The sequence below is a fragment of the Ambystoma mexicanum genome, chromosome 4p, assembly GCF_040938575.1.
Source record: "Ambystoma mexicanum isolate Mex_15411 chromosome 4p, UKY_AmexF1_1, whole genome shotgun sequence".
In the NCBI taxonomy this organism is placed as follows: domain Eukaryota; kingdom Metazoa; phylum Chordata; class Amphibia; order Caudata; family Ambystomatidae; genus Ambystoma; species Ambystoma mexicanum.
Genome location: NC_090927.1, coordinates 124,360,968 through 124,380,259, shown reverse-complemented (window position 1 = coordinate 124,380,259; position 19,292 = coordinate 124,360,968). Strand labels below are relative to the sequence as shown.

General features: G+C 49.9%; 1 protein-coding gene across 1 annotated transcript in view; it reads left to right on the top strand.

Moving 5' to 3' along the window:
- The window catches only part of TMEM214 (transmembrane protein 214), a 656,291-nt gene that overhangs the window by 617,664 nt on the left and 19,335 nt on the right, over window positions 1-19,292 (top strand). The window contains exon 16 of the mRNA XM_069605536.1: window positions 11,174-11,325. Within this exon, the coding sequence (XP_069461637.1) occupies window positions 11,174-11,325 (152 nt within the window). The remainder of the gene's footprint in view (window positions 1-11,173; window positions 11,326-19,292) is intronic.

Here is a 19,292-nt window from a genome sequence, read left to right as displayed (position 1 = left end):
CGCCGAACGGTCGGGCTCTGCGGGCGCCAGGCAGGGCGCACCCTCCCCGGCACCATCAACCACGAGCCAACGCTCTGGGTCGGGTAAGAGGAAGGCCGAGCACCCGGCGAAGCTCCTGGAGAGGCCCCGGTCGAGCTCTAAGGCAGAGGAGGAGCGTGGCAGTGCCCCCTCCCTCAAGGATAAGGCGGTGAGCGCACCTAAGGTGGTGAAGGCCTTGATCCATCCGGCCAAGCCCTCTATCGAAACGGTCGCGGCTGCCCTGGCTCAGCCTGTGGTGGCTGCACCAGTGGTGGCGACCTCAGGGCCCAGAATCTCCCTGCCTCCTCGGAGGGAGTCTTCCTTTGTGCCCATCGATAGGACCCCCGTGAAACCCTCCGTGGGGAAGAAGAAGGGGGGGCAGGGCGTCGTCGTAGAGTCGGCCTCAACCTCAGAAGAGGAACTGATCGAGGTCTTAAGCCACGGCCTAGGCGTGGAAGAAGGCCAGCCCGTCGGAATGGACCCCGACGCAGGTGACGGCGACGACATCGTCGAGGATACCGACGGGGCCCCTGCTCGCCCGTCGGATTCCCCTCTGCCAGCGCCGCAAGACAACTCGGCGGCCATTTTGTTGGCCATACAGTCCTTATGCTCCGAGATAAGGACGAGGCTACCGTTACCGACGGAGGAACCTCTCCCGTCGGGGGATCCAGAACCGGGACCTTCTGGTGTTCCCCCTACCAAGAAAAGAAGGATCCATCCACCACCTCCTTTTCAACCGTCGCGCCCCTTCCAGCCCTCCTCCCCGTCCACCCGAGGGGATGATACGGGGACTGACACGGCAGCGACGGGTACGGACGACGAGGCATACGACGAGGATTTTCCGTCGTCGCCTCCCACCAGGGCCTCTCCGCCCGACGAGATCGGATCTTTCCACTCCATGATCTCCAGGGCTTCCGAGCTTTTCCAACTCTGCCCTGAGGAGAAGAAAAAGGAAGGCTTCCTTTATCAGCGGCGCGAGGCCAAGAGGAAGACGGTCCTCGCAGTGCCTCTGTTGGACGACATTTGGGATGAGGGCCTTTCCCTCCTCAAGAACCCTTCCACGACGCCAGCTAGAAGAGACCGGTACGAGAAAAAGTACCGGGTCCCGGACACGGCCCCCCTATGCCTCCGGGCGCAGCCTACCCCAGACTCCGTCGTCTCCGCGGCAGCCAGGAAGAAAGCGGGGGGGGGTGCGGCCTCCACATCGACTTCCCCGCCGGACGGCGAGGGAAAGAAATTGGATACTATGGGGCGTAGAGTCATCTCGTCGGCAGCGACGACGATTAAAGCGGCCAACGCCTTGGCTATCGTGGCCCGCTACGACAGGGAGCTCTGGTACAAGATGGCTCCCCTGCTGGATTTTCTGCCGGACGACAAGAGGGCGGAGGCCCTTGAGATCCTGCAGGAAGGTGAGGTGGCCTCGGACCACGCCATCACCGTGGCGACGGACATCGCCGACACTGGATTCCGCCAGCTGGGCAACGGTGTTTGCCTTCGACGTCGTGGATGGCTCAAAGCTACGGACTTCCGGCAGGACGTCCAGACCAGAGTCCTGGACATGCCCTTCGACGGGAACAACCTGTTTGGGAAGACAGTGGACGATTCCCTTCAGGCCATCAAGGCGGATACTGAGACGGCCCGGGCCCTTGGAGTCCTGCAACGACGGACGCCCTTTCGGAGCGGCGGAGGCAAGGGCGCCTCCAAAGGTTCCGGCGGCGGTTTCGCTTCCTACCGTCAAGCGGCCCGCTCGTCGTCGCAAGAGGCCTACAGAGGACGAGGCAAGTCTAGCGGACCCCGCCGTCGTCGCCAAGGAGGTCAAGGCGGCAAGGCCGCGTCCAAGCAGGATTGAACCGGCCTTGGGGTCGGGCCCCCACCGAAGCACCCCGGTGGGAGGCCGGCTGGCGGGCTTCGTCAGCGTGTGGGAGTCCATCTCCACCGACCGTTGGGTGCTGGACGCCCTGGCCCGGGGCCACGCGCTCGAGTTTCAAAGAAGGTGCCCGCGCGTCCCCCCCGTGGCCAGGAAAGAACTTCACGTCCCTCAACTTCTCCTGGAGGTAAAGGCGATGCTCAGAAAGGGCGCCATCGAACTCGTCCCAAAGAGGCTTCGGGGCTCCGGAGTCTACTCGAGATACTTCCTCGTGAAGAAGAAGACGGGAGGATGGCGCCCCATCCTGGACCTGCGACGTCTGAACAAGTTCATCAAGGCGCAGAAGTTCCGGATGGTCACCCTCCAGCACGTCCTGGGTCAGCTGGAGGAAGGAGACTTCCTATCGTCATTGGATTTGGAGGATGCCTACTTCCACATTCCCATCCTAAAGGGGCACCGCAAATTCCTCAGATTCGTGGTCCAAGGGCGTCATTACCAGTTCAAAGCCCTTCCCTTCGGACTACGGTCGGCACCCAGGGTATTCACCAAGTGCCTTGCACCGGTGGCGGCGCAGCTGCGCCGCGAGGGGATCCACGTCTACCCCTACCTGGACGACTGGCTCATCCGCGCCAAGACGAGGGAGCTCGCCGTGGTCCACACGGCAAGGACCGTCCAACTCCTCACGGACCTGGGATTCTCCGTGAACTACGCCAAATCCCACCTGGTGCCCGCGCAAGTCGCACTGTTTCTGGGAGCGAGGCTCGACACAGTGTCCCTTCTGGCCTCCCCGTCGGAGGAGAGGACCAGGACCATCTTGGGCAAGGTGCAACGGATGTTGGTGGCCGACGCGGCCAAAGTGAGGTCCATCAAGTCCCTCCTCGGGATGATGTCTTCCTGCATCTACCTCATTCCCATGTGCAGGCTCCGGATGCGCCCGTTGCAAGAATTCCTGGATGCGCGCTGGATCCAGACGACGGGCAGCTTCGAGGAAAGGATCAAGCTCGACGAGAGTTTCCGACGAGCGATACGGTGGTGGGGCACCCGCGCGCATCTGACGGCGGGCATGGACTTCCAGACCCCAGCCCACCAGGAGACTGTGACCACGGATGCCTCCCTGGAAGGGTGGGGAGCGCACACCGAAAATCTGCACGCAAGGGGACTCTGGCTCCCGACGGAGAAGTCCCTACATATCAACGTCCTGGAGCTCCGTGCAGTGTTTTGGGCCCTCAGGTCCTTCCTTCCGTCCCTCAAGGGCAAGGTGGTGAGGATCTTCACCGACAACACCACCACCATGTTTTACATCAGGAAACAGGGCGGAACCAGGTCCCCAGCGCTGTCCAAGGAGGCGCAGGACCTGTGGCATTGGGCCGTCGCCCAAGGGATTTTTCTGGTGCCGTTTCATCTGGCAGGGATAAAAAACACCATCGCCGACTCACTCAGCAGGGAGCTGCGCTCGTGCCACGAGTGGGAACTACGGCAGGATCTGGTGGATCGCCTCTTCCGACGGTGGGGCACACCCCAGATCGACCTGTTCGCGACGGCGACGAACACCAAGTGCCGGAGGTTCGCCAGCAGGTTTCCCCAGACGAGGAGCATGGGCGATGCTTTCTCGTTCCCCTGGGAGGGCCTGTTCCTCTACGCGTTCCCTCCCTTGCCTCTGCTAATCCGGCTCGTCAACCAGCTCAAGAGGTCACGGTGCAGGATGATCCTCGTCGCACCTGCGTGGCCGAGGCAGATATGGTTCCCGGACCTTCTGGACTTGTCAGCGTCCCCGCCAATCAAGCTGCCGGCGGACGCGGATCTACTCTCCAGGGAAGGAGGCGCCATCCTCCACCACGACCCGAAGTCGCTGAACTTGCAGGCCTGGCTCCTGCAGCACTAGAGTTTGGAGGATACGACATACCGGCTGATTGCAGAGAGGTTCTTGCAAAGGCCAGGGCGTCCTCGACTCTTAAATGCTACGGACACAAATGGAAGAGGTTCTCTGTCTGGTGCCACGCACAGAAGATTAACCCTCTACGGATTACGGCTCCCCAAGTACTGCCGTACCTGCTGACGCTGGCCAGAGCTGGTCTGGCACATGCGTCCATCAAGATTCATCTTGCTGCGATCTCCCGATACACCAGAACCACGGGCCGGACGTCCTTGTGGTCTCATCGTCTGGTGAGAGAGTTCATGAAGGGACTGTTCAGATCGTTCCCGCCGGTGAAGGCTCCGGCCCCGGCGTGGGAGCTCAACGTGGTGCTGACCAAGCTCATGGGACCTCCGTTCGAGCCTCTGCACTCGGCCCCGTTGAAGTTTCTATCGTGGAAAACAGCTTTTCTTGTGGCCATCACCTCCGCACGACGAGTGGGAGAGATCCAGGCCCTTTCCTGCAAGGCCCCGTACTTGACTTTCCACGACACGAGGGTAGTGCTCAGGACGCACCCCTCCTTCATGCCCAAGGTACCGTCGGACTTCCATCTCAACGAACCCTTGGTGTTACCTGTGTTCTTCCCGTCGCCTTCGTCGCCGGCTGAGAGGACTTTGCACTCGCTGGATGTAGCTAGAGCGCTGAAGTTCTACGTGGACCGCACGAAGGGTTTTCGGAAGACGTCACAACTCTTTGTGAACTTTGGACCTGTCAATCAGGGGAAGGCTCTCTCGAAGGCTTCCATCTCCAGATGGCTCTCCGGCTGTATCATGTGCTGTCACCGGTTGGCAAACCGACCGCTGCCTGGCCGTCCGAGAGCCCATTCCACCAGAGCGATCGCAGCTACCACGGCGTTCCTATCTGGTGTGCCCCTGCTGGACATATGCAGGGCTGCTACGTGGAGGTCGACGCACACCTTCACGAAATTCTACTGCGTCGACCGGGATTCCAGGGAGGAGTCCAGGGTCGGCCAAGCAGTGCTGCGCAACCTGTTCGCCTGAGGTGAGCCTGGTGAGGAGGTAAGATGCTTAATGTTGAGTTGATGTGATGCTTAATGTTGAGCCTTTGCCACCTCCCGTGGTTGTGCATGTGTGTACTGCTATGTATTCTTTATTCATGAGCATGTGAATCCATGCCAGACCCCATGCTGGAGAAGGAACAAGTTACTTACCTGTAACTGTTGTTCTCCAGCATGGGTCTGGCATGGATTCACATGCGAACCCTCCCGCCTACCCCTCTGCGGCTCTTCACTTGGTCATACTGCCACTTCACGTGCTTCCAAATCTGAAGATGGCTGCCAGAGGCGGTGCTTAGGTAGAGGGCAGTCATTGGCTGTGGTCAGTATGACGCAGAGACCAGTGATTGGTTATTACTACGAAAGACAGATCAGAAACGAAACTGATACTGGTTTTTTCTTTACCGAGGATTCCCAGCCTGACGACGGGGAATATTCATGAGCATGTGAATCCATGCCAGACCCATGCTGGAGAACAACAGTTACAGGTAAGTAACTTGTTCCTTCATGAGCATGTGAATCCATGCCAGACCCCATGCTGGAGAAGGAACAAGTTACTTACCTGTAACTGTTGTTCTCCAGCATGGGTCTGGCATGGATTCACATGCAAACCCTCCCTCCTACCCCTCTGTGGCTCTTCACTTGGTCATACTGCCACTTTTCGTGCTACCAAATCTGAGGATAGCTGCCAGGGAGAAGGCAGTCATTGGCTGGGGGCAGTATGACCCAGAGACCAGTGATTGGTTACTACTAAGAAAGACAGATCAGAAACGAAAACTGATACTGATTTTTTTCTTTACCTAGGATTCCCAGCCTGACGACGGGGAATATTCATGAGCATGTGAATCCATGCCAGACCCATGCTGGAGAACAACAGTTACAGGTAAGTAACTTGTTCCTTGTCCCTAGGGTTCGTCCTTCGTTTCTTCCAAAGGTTGTCTCGGAATTTCATTTAAGCCAGAAGGTGATTCTTCCGGCGTTTTATCCTCCTCTGCATCCTGGTAAGGAAGAGGAGAGGCTCCATAGGTTGGATCCTAGGAGAGCTTTGAGTTTCTATCTCTCACGGATGTACCGGGTCAGAGTGGACGATCAGCTCTTTGTTGGTTATGCTGGAAGGCGTTTAGGTCAGGCTGTTTCCAAGCAGACCTTGTCCAGATGGATCATTGTGACGATCTCTGAGTGTTATCGGTTGGCAGGTAAGGACCCTCCAGTAGGCTTACGGGCTCACTCTACTAGGGGTGTGGCTGACTCCACGGCTCTCCAGAGGGGCGTTCCGATGCACAGTATTTGCGAAGCAGCCACATGGGCTTCTGTCCATACTTTTGTGAGACACTATTCCCTGGACTCTATATACATGGGCAGGGTTTGGCCTTTGGGAAGGCAGTCCTATATTCAGCAATTTGATTGGGCATTCTAAATTTGTAAATTCTTTTCCCACCGCCATACGTTGGTACTGCTTTGGGTGTCTGTCATAGATGTGGAATACGTCGGAGGACACAATCCCCTCGAAGAACAAGTTACTTATCTTACCTGGTAACGTTCTTTCGATGGGATGTTCCTCCGACGTATTCCACATCGAACCCTCCAAGCCTGCCCCTCTATAGAATTTCTTATGCGATTGCAGCTTACGTTTCCGCAAAGTCTTCTGCAGTCATACTGGCAGGAGATTGGTGCCACACGTTCTGGGGAAAAAAACTACAACTGAGGCTATGGGCGCCGGGCGTCCTATATATAACATCCGGTGACGTCGACCTTCGATGGAGGCCCTCAACGGAAAGCGTATCGACGCAGGGCGCCTAGGCCAAAAATATCTCCGAAGCAGCAAAGCTGTCGTTATTACTGTCATAGATGTGGAATACGTCGGAGGAACATCCCATCAAAAGAACGTTAACGGGTAAGATAAGTAACTTGTTCTTCTCTACTATATCCACAGATCAAGTGAATCGAGAACTCTGGGTCCAGACGGCTTGAATACGCCATGCTCAAGCAACATCCTCAAGCCTGGGCGGCAATCCTTTTCCACATCTTCACGCAGATTATAGAAACCGATTCCTTTTCCTGAATCATGGCTGAAATCCATAATTTTTACAAAAGGGGACCGACAATCACCATTGAATTACAGACCTATTGCTCTACTCGGTGTGCCAGGAAAAATCTTCTCCCGCTTCATCTTGAGACAGTTAAATCAATGGACAATCAGAGCCCAGAAGCGAGACCCTTTCTAGGCTTTTTGGCAGGGCTGGGCACAGCGATTAACCTTATGACCATCACTGCCATTAAAACGCAATCTTTGGCACAAAAGCAATTTTGGATCTGGCATTTGTAGACTTTTCTTCGACATTCAACTCTGTGTCCAGAGAACTATTGGCCACCAAATTACGCAAAGCGGAATGTCCTCCTTCTGACTTCACTTATTGAATCCCTTCACACTAACACTTCCATACAGATAAGCCTGACATTGGCGGGTATCTTGACTCCACCCCTTGTTACATGCAGACGTCTGAAGCAAGGGTGCATTCTTGCTTCAGCCCGCTTTAACTTTTTCATATCTGACCTGAAGCAGTCATTTGCAAACATCTTACCAGATGCTCCCAAGTTAGCAATACATCGAATACCGTGGCTGCTATATGCAGATAACCTGGTGCTACTCTCAAGAACTCCTAAAGGTCTACAGATATTACTAGATGCACTTGTTTCTTATGCAGAACAGAATCACTTGGTCATTAATCTAGACAAAACCAAAGTTATGCAGTGTTGCAAAACTCGAGTGCCAACAGATCTCCTAACTGGACTTAATTTCTCTAATACTGTTCAAACCAGACTATGCAAGCAGCCTCAGTTTCAGCCTCCCAGATTACCTAGTGAGGGAACTTCGAAGAGTTGAAAATGCAGCAGCAAGACTAATTCTCAAAATCAAGCGATTTAAACCCATCACACCAGCATTATGTACGCTCCACTGACCTCCCATAAAACAAACGGTTATTTGGTTTATGGGTAGCCCATCGTCCTTCAGAAGTAAGTTTCAACACTACACTCCTTCCAGAACACTTAGATCCAGCAATGCTACACTAGTACTTGTCCCCAACTTCATCACGAAACTACAAAGAGGATCCCATGTAACAGGTACTTATGGCCTGCATCTATCAACACCAAATGGTTCTGCATCTGCCTTCCCTCTATCTGATGAACACACCCTGCCCTCCTGTCTTACAGAGCCATACGCAGCGAGGCCACCATTGGCAGAAGAAAGCTATATAAGATCACTTTACGTTACTTAAAACAGTTCTACATATACCTGTTGAGCCTACTTAAAAGCCTCTGTATAGGTTTCAATTGGGACTTTTGGCTTTTAGGGCACTAGTCCCATCTCTCCTAGCAAGTGAAGAACTTAAGGCCTTTTTTTCATAATGCTATGTATTGTTTTAACATCTATATATTACCTATTAGGGGGTTTTACAGAAGTCCACCAATGATGGGACTTGTGAAGGCTCCCACTTGAGACACAAGGCTCCAACTCTCAGTATAGGCCTGAACCACACATGTTTTGTTGGTAGAAATGGCTGAGCAGCCAGGCTTATCCTAGAAGGGAGAAAGAGCTGTAGGCAGTTCAAAGAACGTGTAGTATGCACATAGGCCAAAGGAACAGACACACTAAAGTTATATAAAAATAATGATTTATTTTATATATTTTCAATAAGCTAAGTAATTCTTCAGAAAGGTAGGTACTATAACACACAATAAGTAACTTAAGAAAACCAATGCATTATTCACAGGAAGTGAACTACTTTGTAATACTTTTAGAATGGCAGTATGATATTCAGAGGTAACCACAACTTTTGTAATGACTTTCAGAATATCTGTTTCAGGTACAATAAATTAAACAAAACCAACCGAAGGTAAGTAAATCATTTGCAACAATTTCACAGATGCCTAAGCCCATTCCTATCAAGTTATGAGTGTCTGAGTCCGATTGGAGGGCAAAGACAGGTAAGGCACAGCTGTAGAAAGTTCAAATGTTCCAGAGGAATTCTTCTGGAGCTAGTAAGTAACTCTTGGTTGGGATAAAGGGTTCAGGGACTTCGGAGAAGGCTTTCTGTAGGCACAGAGGCATTAGGCCTGTGTGAATGTTTATGGGCAAACTACCAAACACACAAATCAGCACTCCAGCAACACAGGCGCAGCAAAGCAACTCTAGGTAAGTTGTACGGCAGGCGAAAGAAGGGGCACTGGAGTGGGTTTCGCAGCAGCAGTTGAGTGAAGATGCTTCCAGCAAAGGATTCTGCGATTTTTTTTTTTTATTTTTTTTTATTTATTTATTTATTTTTTTTGTGCGCCTTTTGGGATGCACCAGTGAAGGATGATTACTGCCCGGTCGATTCCTCACACTTCTCGGTCCTGCACACTGGTGAGGGTACCTCAAGGAGTGGAATCTTCCCCCTGGAGGTGCAAAAGGAGTCCACCAAAGTTTCGGGAGGATGCGATCTTTGAAGACGATGCACTGCACAATGTCCACAGGTCCCTAAGTATTCAGTCCATGAAGTTCACAGCTCGTCGTGGCATTGCTCGAAATGCATGTCGTCTCAAGACTGATCGGTCCCACCAGTCTGAAGGGGATAGTCTTCCTCTTCAGAGTTCGCCTAATGCTTTGAAGAAGGGGTCGGACAGCAGTGATTACACAGAAGGCATCTCCAGTCATCTGGAAGTGGCTGCAGACATCTTCTGTTCTTGCTCGTCGATTCTTCTGTTGCAGCGGTCAACTTGTCTTCAACCTCAGGATCCATGCCTTTTTATGCAAGAGCCCTGCCAATCTGCACCCATGTGCCATTCAAACTCTGGGTGGTGGCTATCCTTTCAGGACAGCCAGCCCCTCAGTTGGAACTTGTTCCAGGCAGGCACACCAGAAGACAAAGAACAGCAGAGTTTGAGTCCTCCCCGTTTCCTGTCCAGACACACTGGAGCCATGGCGGACTTCACAAAGGATTCCCGCCAAAGACAAAAGTCAATCCAGGACCTCCCCCAACCCAGCACAATGGAAGGTCCAACAAGGAACAAGCAAACACAAAATGGTGAAAAAAGAACAGTCACCATTTTCGGTCAATGGTGATCCTTCTGTGCATTGCTGCGGCTGTGGGTACAACCTGGGAGTAAACATTGCACAAAATTAGGTAGGATAAAACCACTGCCACCAGCCATTCAGGTTAGCTTGTCACTGTAACCAAAAGGAGCATTGAGAAAGGGGATACTATGTAGCCCCTCAGGACTCGATATAAGGTGGTGTGTGCTGATCTCAGAATATAAAAGATGGGAACAATAAAAATATCCCCATATTACAGAAAATGGAGAACGTATTTTAACACTAGCCAATTTTGTTGCTGCTGTAAAGATTTTTCCATGAACTGTATTGCTAATGTAACTATCTAAAATGTATTTTTAATTCTTGGAAGCCTTTGTCTAAGGTTTGGAAATGTTTCTATGTCTTGTCTTCTACTCAAGTTTTTAGATGACCCAAAACAGCTTTGGCAAATAATTTGCCTGCTAAATCCAACTAAGTAATGGGCCGATAATTAGAGATTCTTTCAGCCTCCATTTTTAAAAAGTGGCACTAGTTCCGCAGTGGTCAAAGAATGTGGAACCTTGTTTGAAGCTGTTATAGCATTAAAAAGATGCATTAAATAAGATTTCTGGCGTGTCTGTAAACAAATCCATATGCGTTTTATCCCGCCCAGGTGCTTTTTCTCTTCTGTCCATTGTCCACTTGTTGCACACAAATTAGTAATGTTGTATTTTTTAACAATGGATACTGTGAATAAGTCCATTGTCCCGTAGCTGATAATCGTATACTGTGTCCTCCGTTCATCCTAACCAACAACATTGAATTTTGATAGATCATTTGTCCAGATTCAAAACATAGGAGGAAGTCATGGGTGGATAGAGAATATTTGAGGGCAAAACGCAATCCAGTTTTATGACTGTCCAACAATATACCTCAACCTGTGTGAAGGAGTTCGGTATGAATGAACTTGATGAAAGCAAGACTTGTCTGATATTAAAGCATATTAAGTATCGAGGGTATGCATTTTGTATGGTTGCCCTTTCTCTTCTGGAACGAGGCACACAATACATAAATGAAAATCTGCAAGTGACATTATGTGAAAAGTAGTATTATGCTGTCGAGGCATTCACCGCAAATAGTTAAGATGTTTATTGAACATCTTCACAACAGTCTTGGAATTAAAATTTTATTTTGTTTACTTATTCATCGACCCACCTCCATGATTTGTTTTTTACTGCTGCTTTGTTTTATCTAGTAAAACGTTTATTTTCTGCATTAACTAATGCATTTATACGCCTTCTTGCACAGCTCCAGTCCAGGATTCCAGATTCTCTGCTACATCTCTTGGAATACCTACGGGAGTTTCTGCTCTATTTATATCAGAAGTACTTGCTGCCCAGTGTTGCGTATGTAGAAAGCAGCATAGAAAGTGGGTGGAAGCGCTGTGTAGACTCGTGCAGGTGAGTAGGTTTTGCTTTTACTATGTATAAGCGAAATATGTTAAGCAGTTCCCTTCACAATTTGATTTTCCTACCTTTTGAGAGCTCTTCTTCGCCCCGAGTCTTGGGATACTTCTGAGAGTCAGTAGGTTGGGATTTGTGTTAGTCAAAGGCTTCTGTATGTTGAGCATGAAGTTCGTTTTTGTTTGTACGATTGGGGTTGTCTAAAGTAGTTATCACAAAGCATATTATTAAAGGTGTGATGGCTGTCTAACACAAAATGATTAAGTGATCTTGTCAAAATATTTTATTGGTGCTTAGGGTGTGAGCTGAAAACCGTAAGCTTTTACAAATACTGTGAAGGCCTAGTATTCTGTAAAAATGGTAACTAACTCCAGGATCACATACAAAAACATTTAATGCAGTACTTTAGCCACACTTTATTTGATTTACTATCAAAAATATCACCAATTAATTTTATTATAATGAAAATGTATTAAAACATGTATAGAAAAACTGATGTGGAGTGTGCAATGTTACACTCCTTTCACCACACTTGTTATCTCATTAAAATATCACATCTTTTAAATAATCTTGAATGTTACTGTTGGAACACACGTCCTTTATTCAAACATTTTTGGGAGTTTTTATTCTGCCTTGTTTCTAGGCCCTAGATGTAGCAATCCTCTATGGTTTACAGTGCATTTCCTCAGTTATCCTGATTCACCAAGTGGCAGTATGGTTGTGCAGTTAAGGTAATTGCTCAGAAGGAGTTAGATGGAGTAAAGGTACAGAAAAGCATTTTATAAGTACGCAATAAGAGAATTCAATTCCCACACAAATCTGTAAAGACATATTCTTTATAATAAAGTTGTGCATAGGAAATAACTACAAACTATCTACAAGCAAATCATGAATAACTTTTTAGAAAATGGCAAATATGGAATAATGGCCTCACAGGATCATTAAATGTAGTGTCCCTGAAGTGTAGATGACTTTGTGAGACTCACAGGCCTTGGCAATCCCTGAACCCCCATCAAGGCAGAATTTAAATTGTGTATGGTTCTGGGTCCCCTGAACGTTTTACTGGATTCCATGTGTTTTTACTTTTCACTTAAGTCCTTTTTTAGTGTGCTGCCAGAGTAGTCCATATGGATACCAGGGCAGGATTATTAAGCTCCTCATTTGGGTTCCAGAGTGACTGTCACCCTGAAGGTGTTCTGTGGAGTAGGCTGGTGGCAGCTGTAATTAAATTTTGCCCACACTACTCTTGTAGCTCTTTTTACTGCTTTAGAAGCCCAGTATACCTATATGATAGGCATTGGGGTACTAATGTATTTTTAAGTCCTGCTCATGGCTCTTATATTTTTTCCCATTCTTTTGTGTATGTGGACCACAATGTGCTGCCAAAGCAGATGTTTCGCTGATGTAATGCCTCAAACCACAAAGGCACCCTCAATTCTAGTTTAAACTACTGTGGGCTTGGAAGTCCTTTAGACTTTCTGGTGTTTGGGAGGGTCTGTGTGCTTGGTGTTTTTCTGAGCCAGCCTAATCTTCTGGCCGCCAGAACATGTGTGTGTGATTGGGGAGCTGGTTTGCACTGCCCCTCTGTGAATGTAATATCAGTGACTCTTATGTCTCGGCGTCCTGATTTCCCTGCAGGTGTTATCCTGTCCAGGGCTCTACCTTTGTCTTCCTGCCATCCTCCTAGCTGACTGGACTGGCTGTGGCTTTTGTGGGACATATTTGCCTTGAGTACTGCTTCCCCAGCTAATCTTTCTGGCCCAAGTCCCTTAAAATGGGGAGTCTTTGGGCCTGGAAGTAGTTGCTTCCTGGTTCACCAACTGCATTTGCCCTCATCATGGGACTGTTTCCTGCTCCCTAGCTGGCCTACGTGGCACCTTCGACGTGCTAGTTTATGCTCCCGTCTCACTATTCGTGATTGCTGAATGATCTAATTTTCCTTCCATATGTCGTCATTATTGGTCCTTTTTGTCGTGAAACTTGCTCGCTGATGGGTTCTTGTCCCCTTTGCATAGTCCCTCTCTGCCACAAGTCAAACCTAAACATGACACCCTTACTCACCTGGGCACCTGCTGTTCCCTGGCAAGATTCTCTGCAACCAGCGCTAGGAGTACTTGTCTCCTGGTCCTATCCCTGTAGTTGGTTCTATCTGCAATAGTTCGCTGGACCTGGGAGACAGCTGATTATCAAACCCTTGCTTGCGTTGGCTCAGTTTTCCCGAAGAGATCATTTCAGAGCTAGGTTAGATGTGTGATCCTATTCCAAGGTTGTCATACTTTCATCTCTCTAACGATCCAGCATATACTGTCCCTCTCCCTCATCCATCCAAATCAGAGGAGAGGTTCATTATGTGGACCCCATGAGGGCCCTGGGCTCCTATTTTTTGATGCTGGCCATCGTGAAGTATGACCAGCTGTTCTTTTACACTGACTAGAGCAATAACGGGCGTTACCAAGGAGATCCTTTATAGGTTCACCATCCTCTACTTTTTAAAGATATACAATCTAGTAGTGTAACATGAATTTCTAGAATCCGCCCTGTGGACAGATTTTGAGTGCCCACACTATTCTTATGGACGGGGGACAAAGACTAATATCTAGCCAAACTCTATCTGGGTAGTGTGACTGGACAGCAAGGCTTAGATTTAAGAGGGTGTGAGAGTGGTTAAAGGTTAATTTAAGCACACACAACACATAGCACGTTTAATAAATACAGGCAGGTAGAATAATGTACAGGTATGTTTACTCCCCCCCACCCCACCTGTACTCCAATTCACTCCAGGACTGTAGAAGCTCTTGAAATCACTGGGCCCTCTGGATTTGTCTTGGCTCCATTGGAGGAAGCCCAGTGGTTGGGGGTGCAGAGGTCTTTTCAGATGTTGTATTCTTGGGACTGACTAGGTCGCAGTTCTGTGCTCTGTTGGACTTCTGGACACACTGACTTTAGGACCACTACTCTTGCGACTTCCTCGGACTCCCAAGACCGTATGCAGGCAGCGAGCAGCGATGACCACTTGAACAAAATAGCTGTAGACAACTCTTACGTGTTAACAAAGAATCTAGTCCTGCAAAGCCCCATTCGTGGAGAAGCGCTGCAACTTCATGGGAAATGTTTCTCCAGCATTGGATCTTTCATGGATTCACATGCTTAGAATATTCCCCGTCGTCAGACTGGGAACCCTCGGTACACATATATAGTCGTTTCCTATAGGAAAAAACTTCCGACACTTGTGTCTCCTATCCACATCTACGTCCTCTCTGGGGCCGTCCACGCATGCCCCGTAGGACGTAGTGGTATAAAAGCCCCGCCCCCGCGGGTCCCGTCAGATTTCAACCGTCTCCAAAGATAGTGGGATCTCCTCGCGTAGTCTCTACTTTCTAGGTTTATTGTTGAAATTACTCGTTTTTGATCGAAAGGTTATTGGTCTTACCAGGATGTCGGGCAAACCGCTCTTCCGCCCGTGCGGATTGAAAAAGGTTTACGAGGGGGATGGCCATCTAGATTGTATATATTGCCTCCACCCTCACCATTCGGCAGACCAGTGCGAAATATGTTGAGGTTTTTCCCAGAAAACCCTGAAAGATCGGAGTCGGCGGCTGGTGTCGTGGTTAAATGACGGGGCGGGAGCATATCCTCAGTCGGAGGTTGGCTCCGTGCGCAGCGTGACCTCGACGAAAACATCGGGAGCCTCGTCGGAACCACGGGCAAAGAAAACTCGACCGGCGGAAAAGGATGTTCCACGAAGCCACTCTTCCAAAGAATCTTCAAAAAAGTCATCATCGTCGAAAAAACATGGAAAGGAAAGGCCAAAATCCTCCTCGGGCGATCCTCATAGATCTGCCATGAGTAGAGAGTCGGAAAAGCGCAGGGAGAGCTCTGTGAAGGCGGGACCGCCTAAGCCACCTGCAGGCCCACCGTCGACGACGAACCAGTCAGTGGCCTCACTGCCGCTAACGCAGTTGGTTTCCCCCGTCCTCAACCCGCTGACGACGACGGCGACGACGATGTCCTCGTCGACCGAAGTTCAGGCCTGGAGACCAGAGGTTTTTGATCTGGTGTTGCCGGACACGTTACTGCAGGAACAGGCAGTGTCGATTTCCTTGAAGGAAGATGACGGCTTCAGGATTGCGGACCCGGAAGATCTTGGGCTCCGAGCCAAGTCACCATCAGGAGCAACCTGCTCTCAGGTGTTTACCCAGTTTTCAAGCTCACAATCGGCCCTGTCCATGGAGGTCCTGTCCTCATTGCTGAAATCGTTAGATGAAAGGCTTCCACCAGTGAACCCGTCAACGCCTCCCGCCGACGAGCCAGGCCCGTCACATCGTCCAACCCAAACGACCAGAGTTCCGGTGACTCCAGTGGTCCACGAGGAGGGTGAGCTGTCGGACTCTGTATCTGACCAAGGATCAGTATCGGATATCTCCCTGTCTCCATCTAGGGATCCATCCTGGGTGTCGGATGTTGAATTGGAAACACCAAAGAGCCCCACTCACCCGTCTCCACCAGACGATATTGGCGCGTTTCATTCAATGATGGAAAAGGCATGCAAGGAATTTGGCCTGGTCCAGCAGGAGGAGAAAAAGGACTGTTTTCTGTTCGACCATATGGGTAAGAATAGGCGTTCTGTATTCTCAATACCCATTTTAGATCATGTCTGGAAAGAGGGTGTTCAAACCATGCGTCACCCGTTTTCTGAACCGGCCGTCAAAGGCCGCATTGAAAAGAAGTTTAAAGCGCCAGACTCTACCCCGAAATGTCTTTCGTCCCAACCTACACCTGACTCAGTGGTGTCGGCGGCAGCGACAAGGAAAGCGAGGACCCAACACAAGTGCTCTACCCCTCCGGATAATGAGGCAAGGCGCCAAGATGTGTTTGGTAAGAAGGTACTATCCGTGGGTGCTACAACTGGGAAGGCAGCCAACTCTTTGGCTATTGTCGCCAGGTACGACAGGGAAATGTGGCACAGACTAGCCCCTATACTGGACCACCTTCCGGAGGAACATAGAAAAGCGACTACGTCTCTGGTACGAGAGGGCGAAGAAGCGTCGAATCATGCAATTAACATAGCGGTGGACCTGGCGGATTCGGGCTTTAAGCAAGTAAACAACGGGGTTGTTCTTAGACGCCAGGCTTGGCTTAAGTGCACCAACTTCAGGCCCGAGGTGCAGTATAAAGTATTGGACATGCCCTTCGAAGGTGACCTTCTTTTTGGAGAAAGGGTGGATGAGGCCCTGAAGGGCATGAAGGAGGACTCGGATACGGCACGCTCGTTGGGTGCCCTTCAAAGTGGAATTTTTTTTCGATCTTTTCGTCCCTTTAAAGGGGCATCGGGCAATTCAAGATTCTCTGCATCCAGGGATAGATCTTTTGGCAGATCAGCATACCCATTCCAGGGATATAGACGCGCCTCTCAAAACACAAGCCGGCGCAGAAACTTCCAGTCATCCAAGATACGACCGGCCTATCCTTCGTCGACGAACAAACAAAAAGACCAGCAATGACGGGAAGCGCACCGTTCTGGGAGGAAGAGTGTCAAACTGCGTCAAAGAATGGGAAGACATCACAACAGATCAGTGGGTGTTGGACACAGTGAGGTACGGACATTCTCTACTATTCAAATGCAAACCTCCAAAATGTCCACCGGTATTCCTACCCCAACCACATCTGAGCGTTTTGCTGCAGGAAGTAGCACTTATGTTACAAAAAGGTGGCATAGAATTGGTTCCTGCATCGCAGAAAGGCCAAGGGGTATACTCAGTGTTTTGTGGTAAAAAAGCCAAACGGAAAGTGGCGTCCCATTCTCGACCTGCGCGACCTCAACAAGACCTTACCGAGCCAAAAATTCAAAATGCTCACGCTGCAGGAAGTAATCGGGTCCATTCAAGTGGGAGATTTTTTGGCGTCTCTGGATCTACAGGACGCGTACTTCCACATACCTATGTGTCAAAAACACAAAGTTTCTGAGGTTCATGGTAGGTCGGACACACTACCAATTCGCAGTGCTTCCGTTTGGTCTCAAATCCTCCCCAAGAACGTTCACAAAATGTTTGGCACCCGTGGCTGCCTGGCTGAGAAAGAAAGGGCATCATGTATACCCGTACCTCGACGACTGGCTTGTGAGGGGATCCTCCTCAGCGTCGACCAACGACAGCATACAGGCCACCTTACAGCTTCTGCAACGACTGGGGTTCGCAGTGAACTTCGAAAAGTCCTCTCTAAGGCCATCAAAGAACTTAAAGTTCTTGGGAGCTCAATTCGAAACCCAGTCGGGAATAGTGAAACCTTCCCTAGACAGAATGTCAAAAATCAATCGACTGACGAGTCAACTACGTTTACATTGCACACTCTCAGTGAGAAAGTATGTGGCGATCCTAGCTTCCATGGCTTCCTGCATCCATCTAGTAGCCAACTGTCAATTATTCATGAGGCCACTTCAGGAATTCCTAGCAGACAGATGGAAGCAGGCCACGGGTCGGTGGTCAGACAGGATAACCGTCGACGACGACAAAATCATCCGAGCCCTCCAATGGTGGAAAAGCGTTCACAACCTGGGCAGAGGGGTACCTCTACAAGAACCAGAATTTCAGTGAACCATCATCACGGACGCATCCCTGACAGGCTGGGGAGCACACATGGACAACTACCAAACCCAGGGCAGATGGTCCCCGACCAAATCACTCCTACATATCAATGTACTGGAGCTGAGGGCAGTAAGATGGGCCTTGAAGTCATTCCTCCCACATATCAAGGGGTCGAGAGTAAGAGTGCTGACAGACAACACGACAGCCATGTTCTACTTGATAAAACAAGGCGGCACGAGATCCAGGACCCTGTCCGTGGAGGCTCAAAAGGTATGGCATTGGGCTTTGAAACACAACATATCTATAGTGGCACACCATCTTCCAGGAGTGAAGAACGTACAAGCGGATTCCCTAAGCAGAAGCATGGCCCAGATACACGAGTGGGAGCTGGACACCATTCAGCTGCAGAAAATCTTCAAAAGATGGGGTCACCCCTCAGTGGATCTCTTCGCAACGAAAGGAAACAAGAAATGCGAGCAGTTCGCGAGCAGATGGCCTCAGAAAGGATCCCTAGGGGAAGCGTTCTCATTTCCATGGACAGACAAGTTCCTGTACGCCTTCCCTCCGTTTCCCCTTATACGGAGAACAGTACAGTGGATACGCAGATACAAATGCCGGGTCATTCTAGTGGCACTGTATTGGCCGAGACAACCTTGGTTTTCCGACCTGCTGCATCTGTCGTTGGAACAACCGATAACATTCCAGAAGGTTCCGAATCTCCTGTCCACGGACAAGGGAACGGTGTGGCATCACAATCCGGACAGCCTCAACCTGACGGCCTGGCTCCTGACTTTTCGGAATTTGGCACTTTGAAAGTTTCGTCGGATTGCCGGAGAATTCTACAGGCGGCTAGGGCTCCTTCCACCAACAAGTCATACATCTGCAAGTGGCGAAGGTTCTGTATGTGGTGTCAAACGCAACATGAAATACGGCCTTTAGAAGTAACTCCAGAACAAGTTTTACCGTATCTTCTTCACCTGGCGGAGAGTGGGTTATCCTCGTCATCCATAAAGGTGCACCTGGCGGCCATCTCAAGGTTCACGAGGAGGAGACAGTCCTCTCTGTTATTCAGCGACAGACTGGTGAAACATTTCATGAGGGGTCTTTTTCGAACCTTCCCCCAACGAAGCGGTTCCCACCAACATGGAGTCTAAATGTGGTGCTGGCGGCCTTAATGAAGCCACCTTTCGAGCCAATGTCCTCTTCATCCATGCAGTTCCTATCATGGAAGCTGGCTTTCTTAATTGCCATTACATCAGCTAGAAGAGTATCGGAGCTACAGGCATTGGTCATAGACCCTCCATATATGAGATTCTTTAAGGACAAAGTGGTGCTATCAACTAATCCTACTTTCGTCCCGAAAGTTCCGACGGTCTATCACAA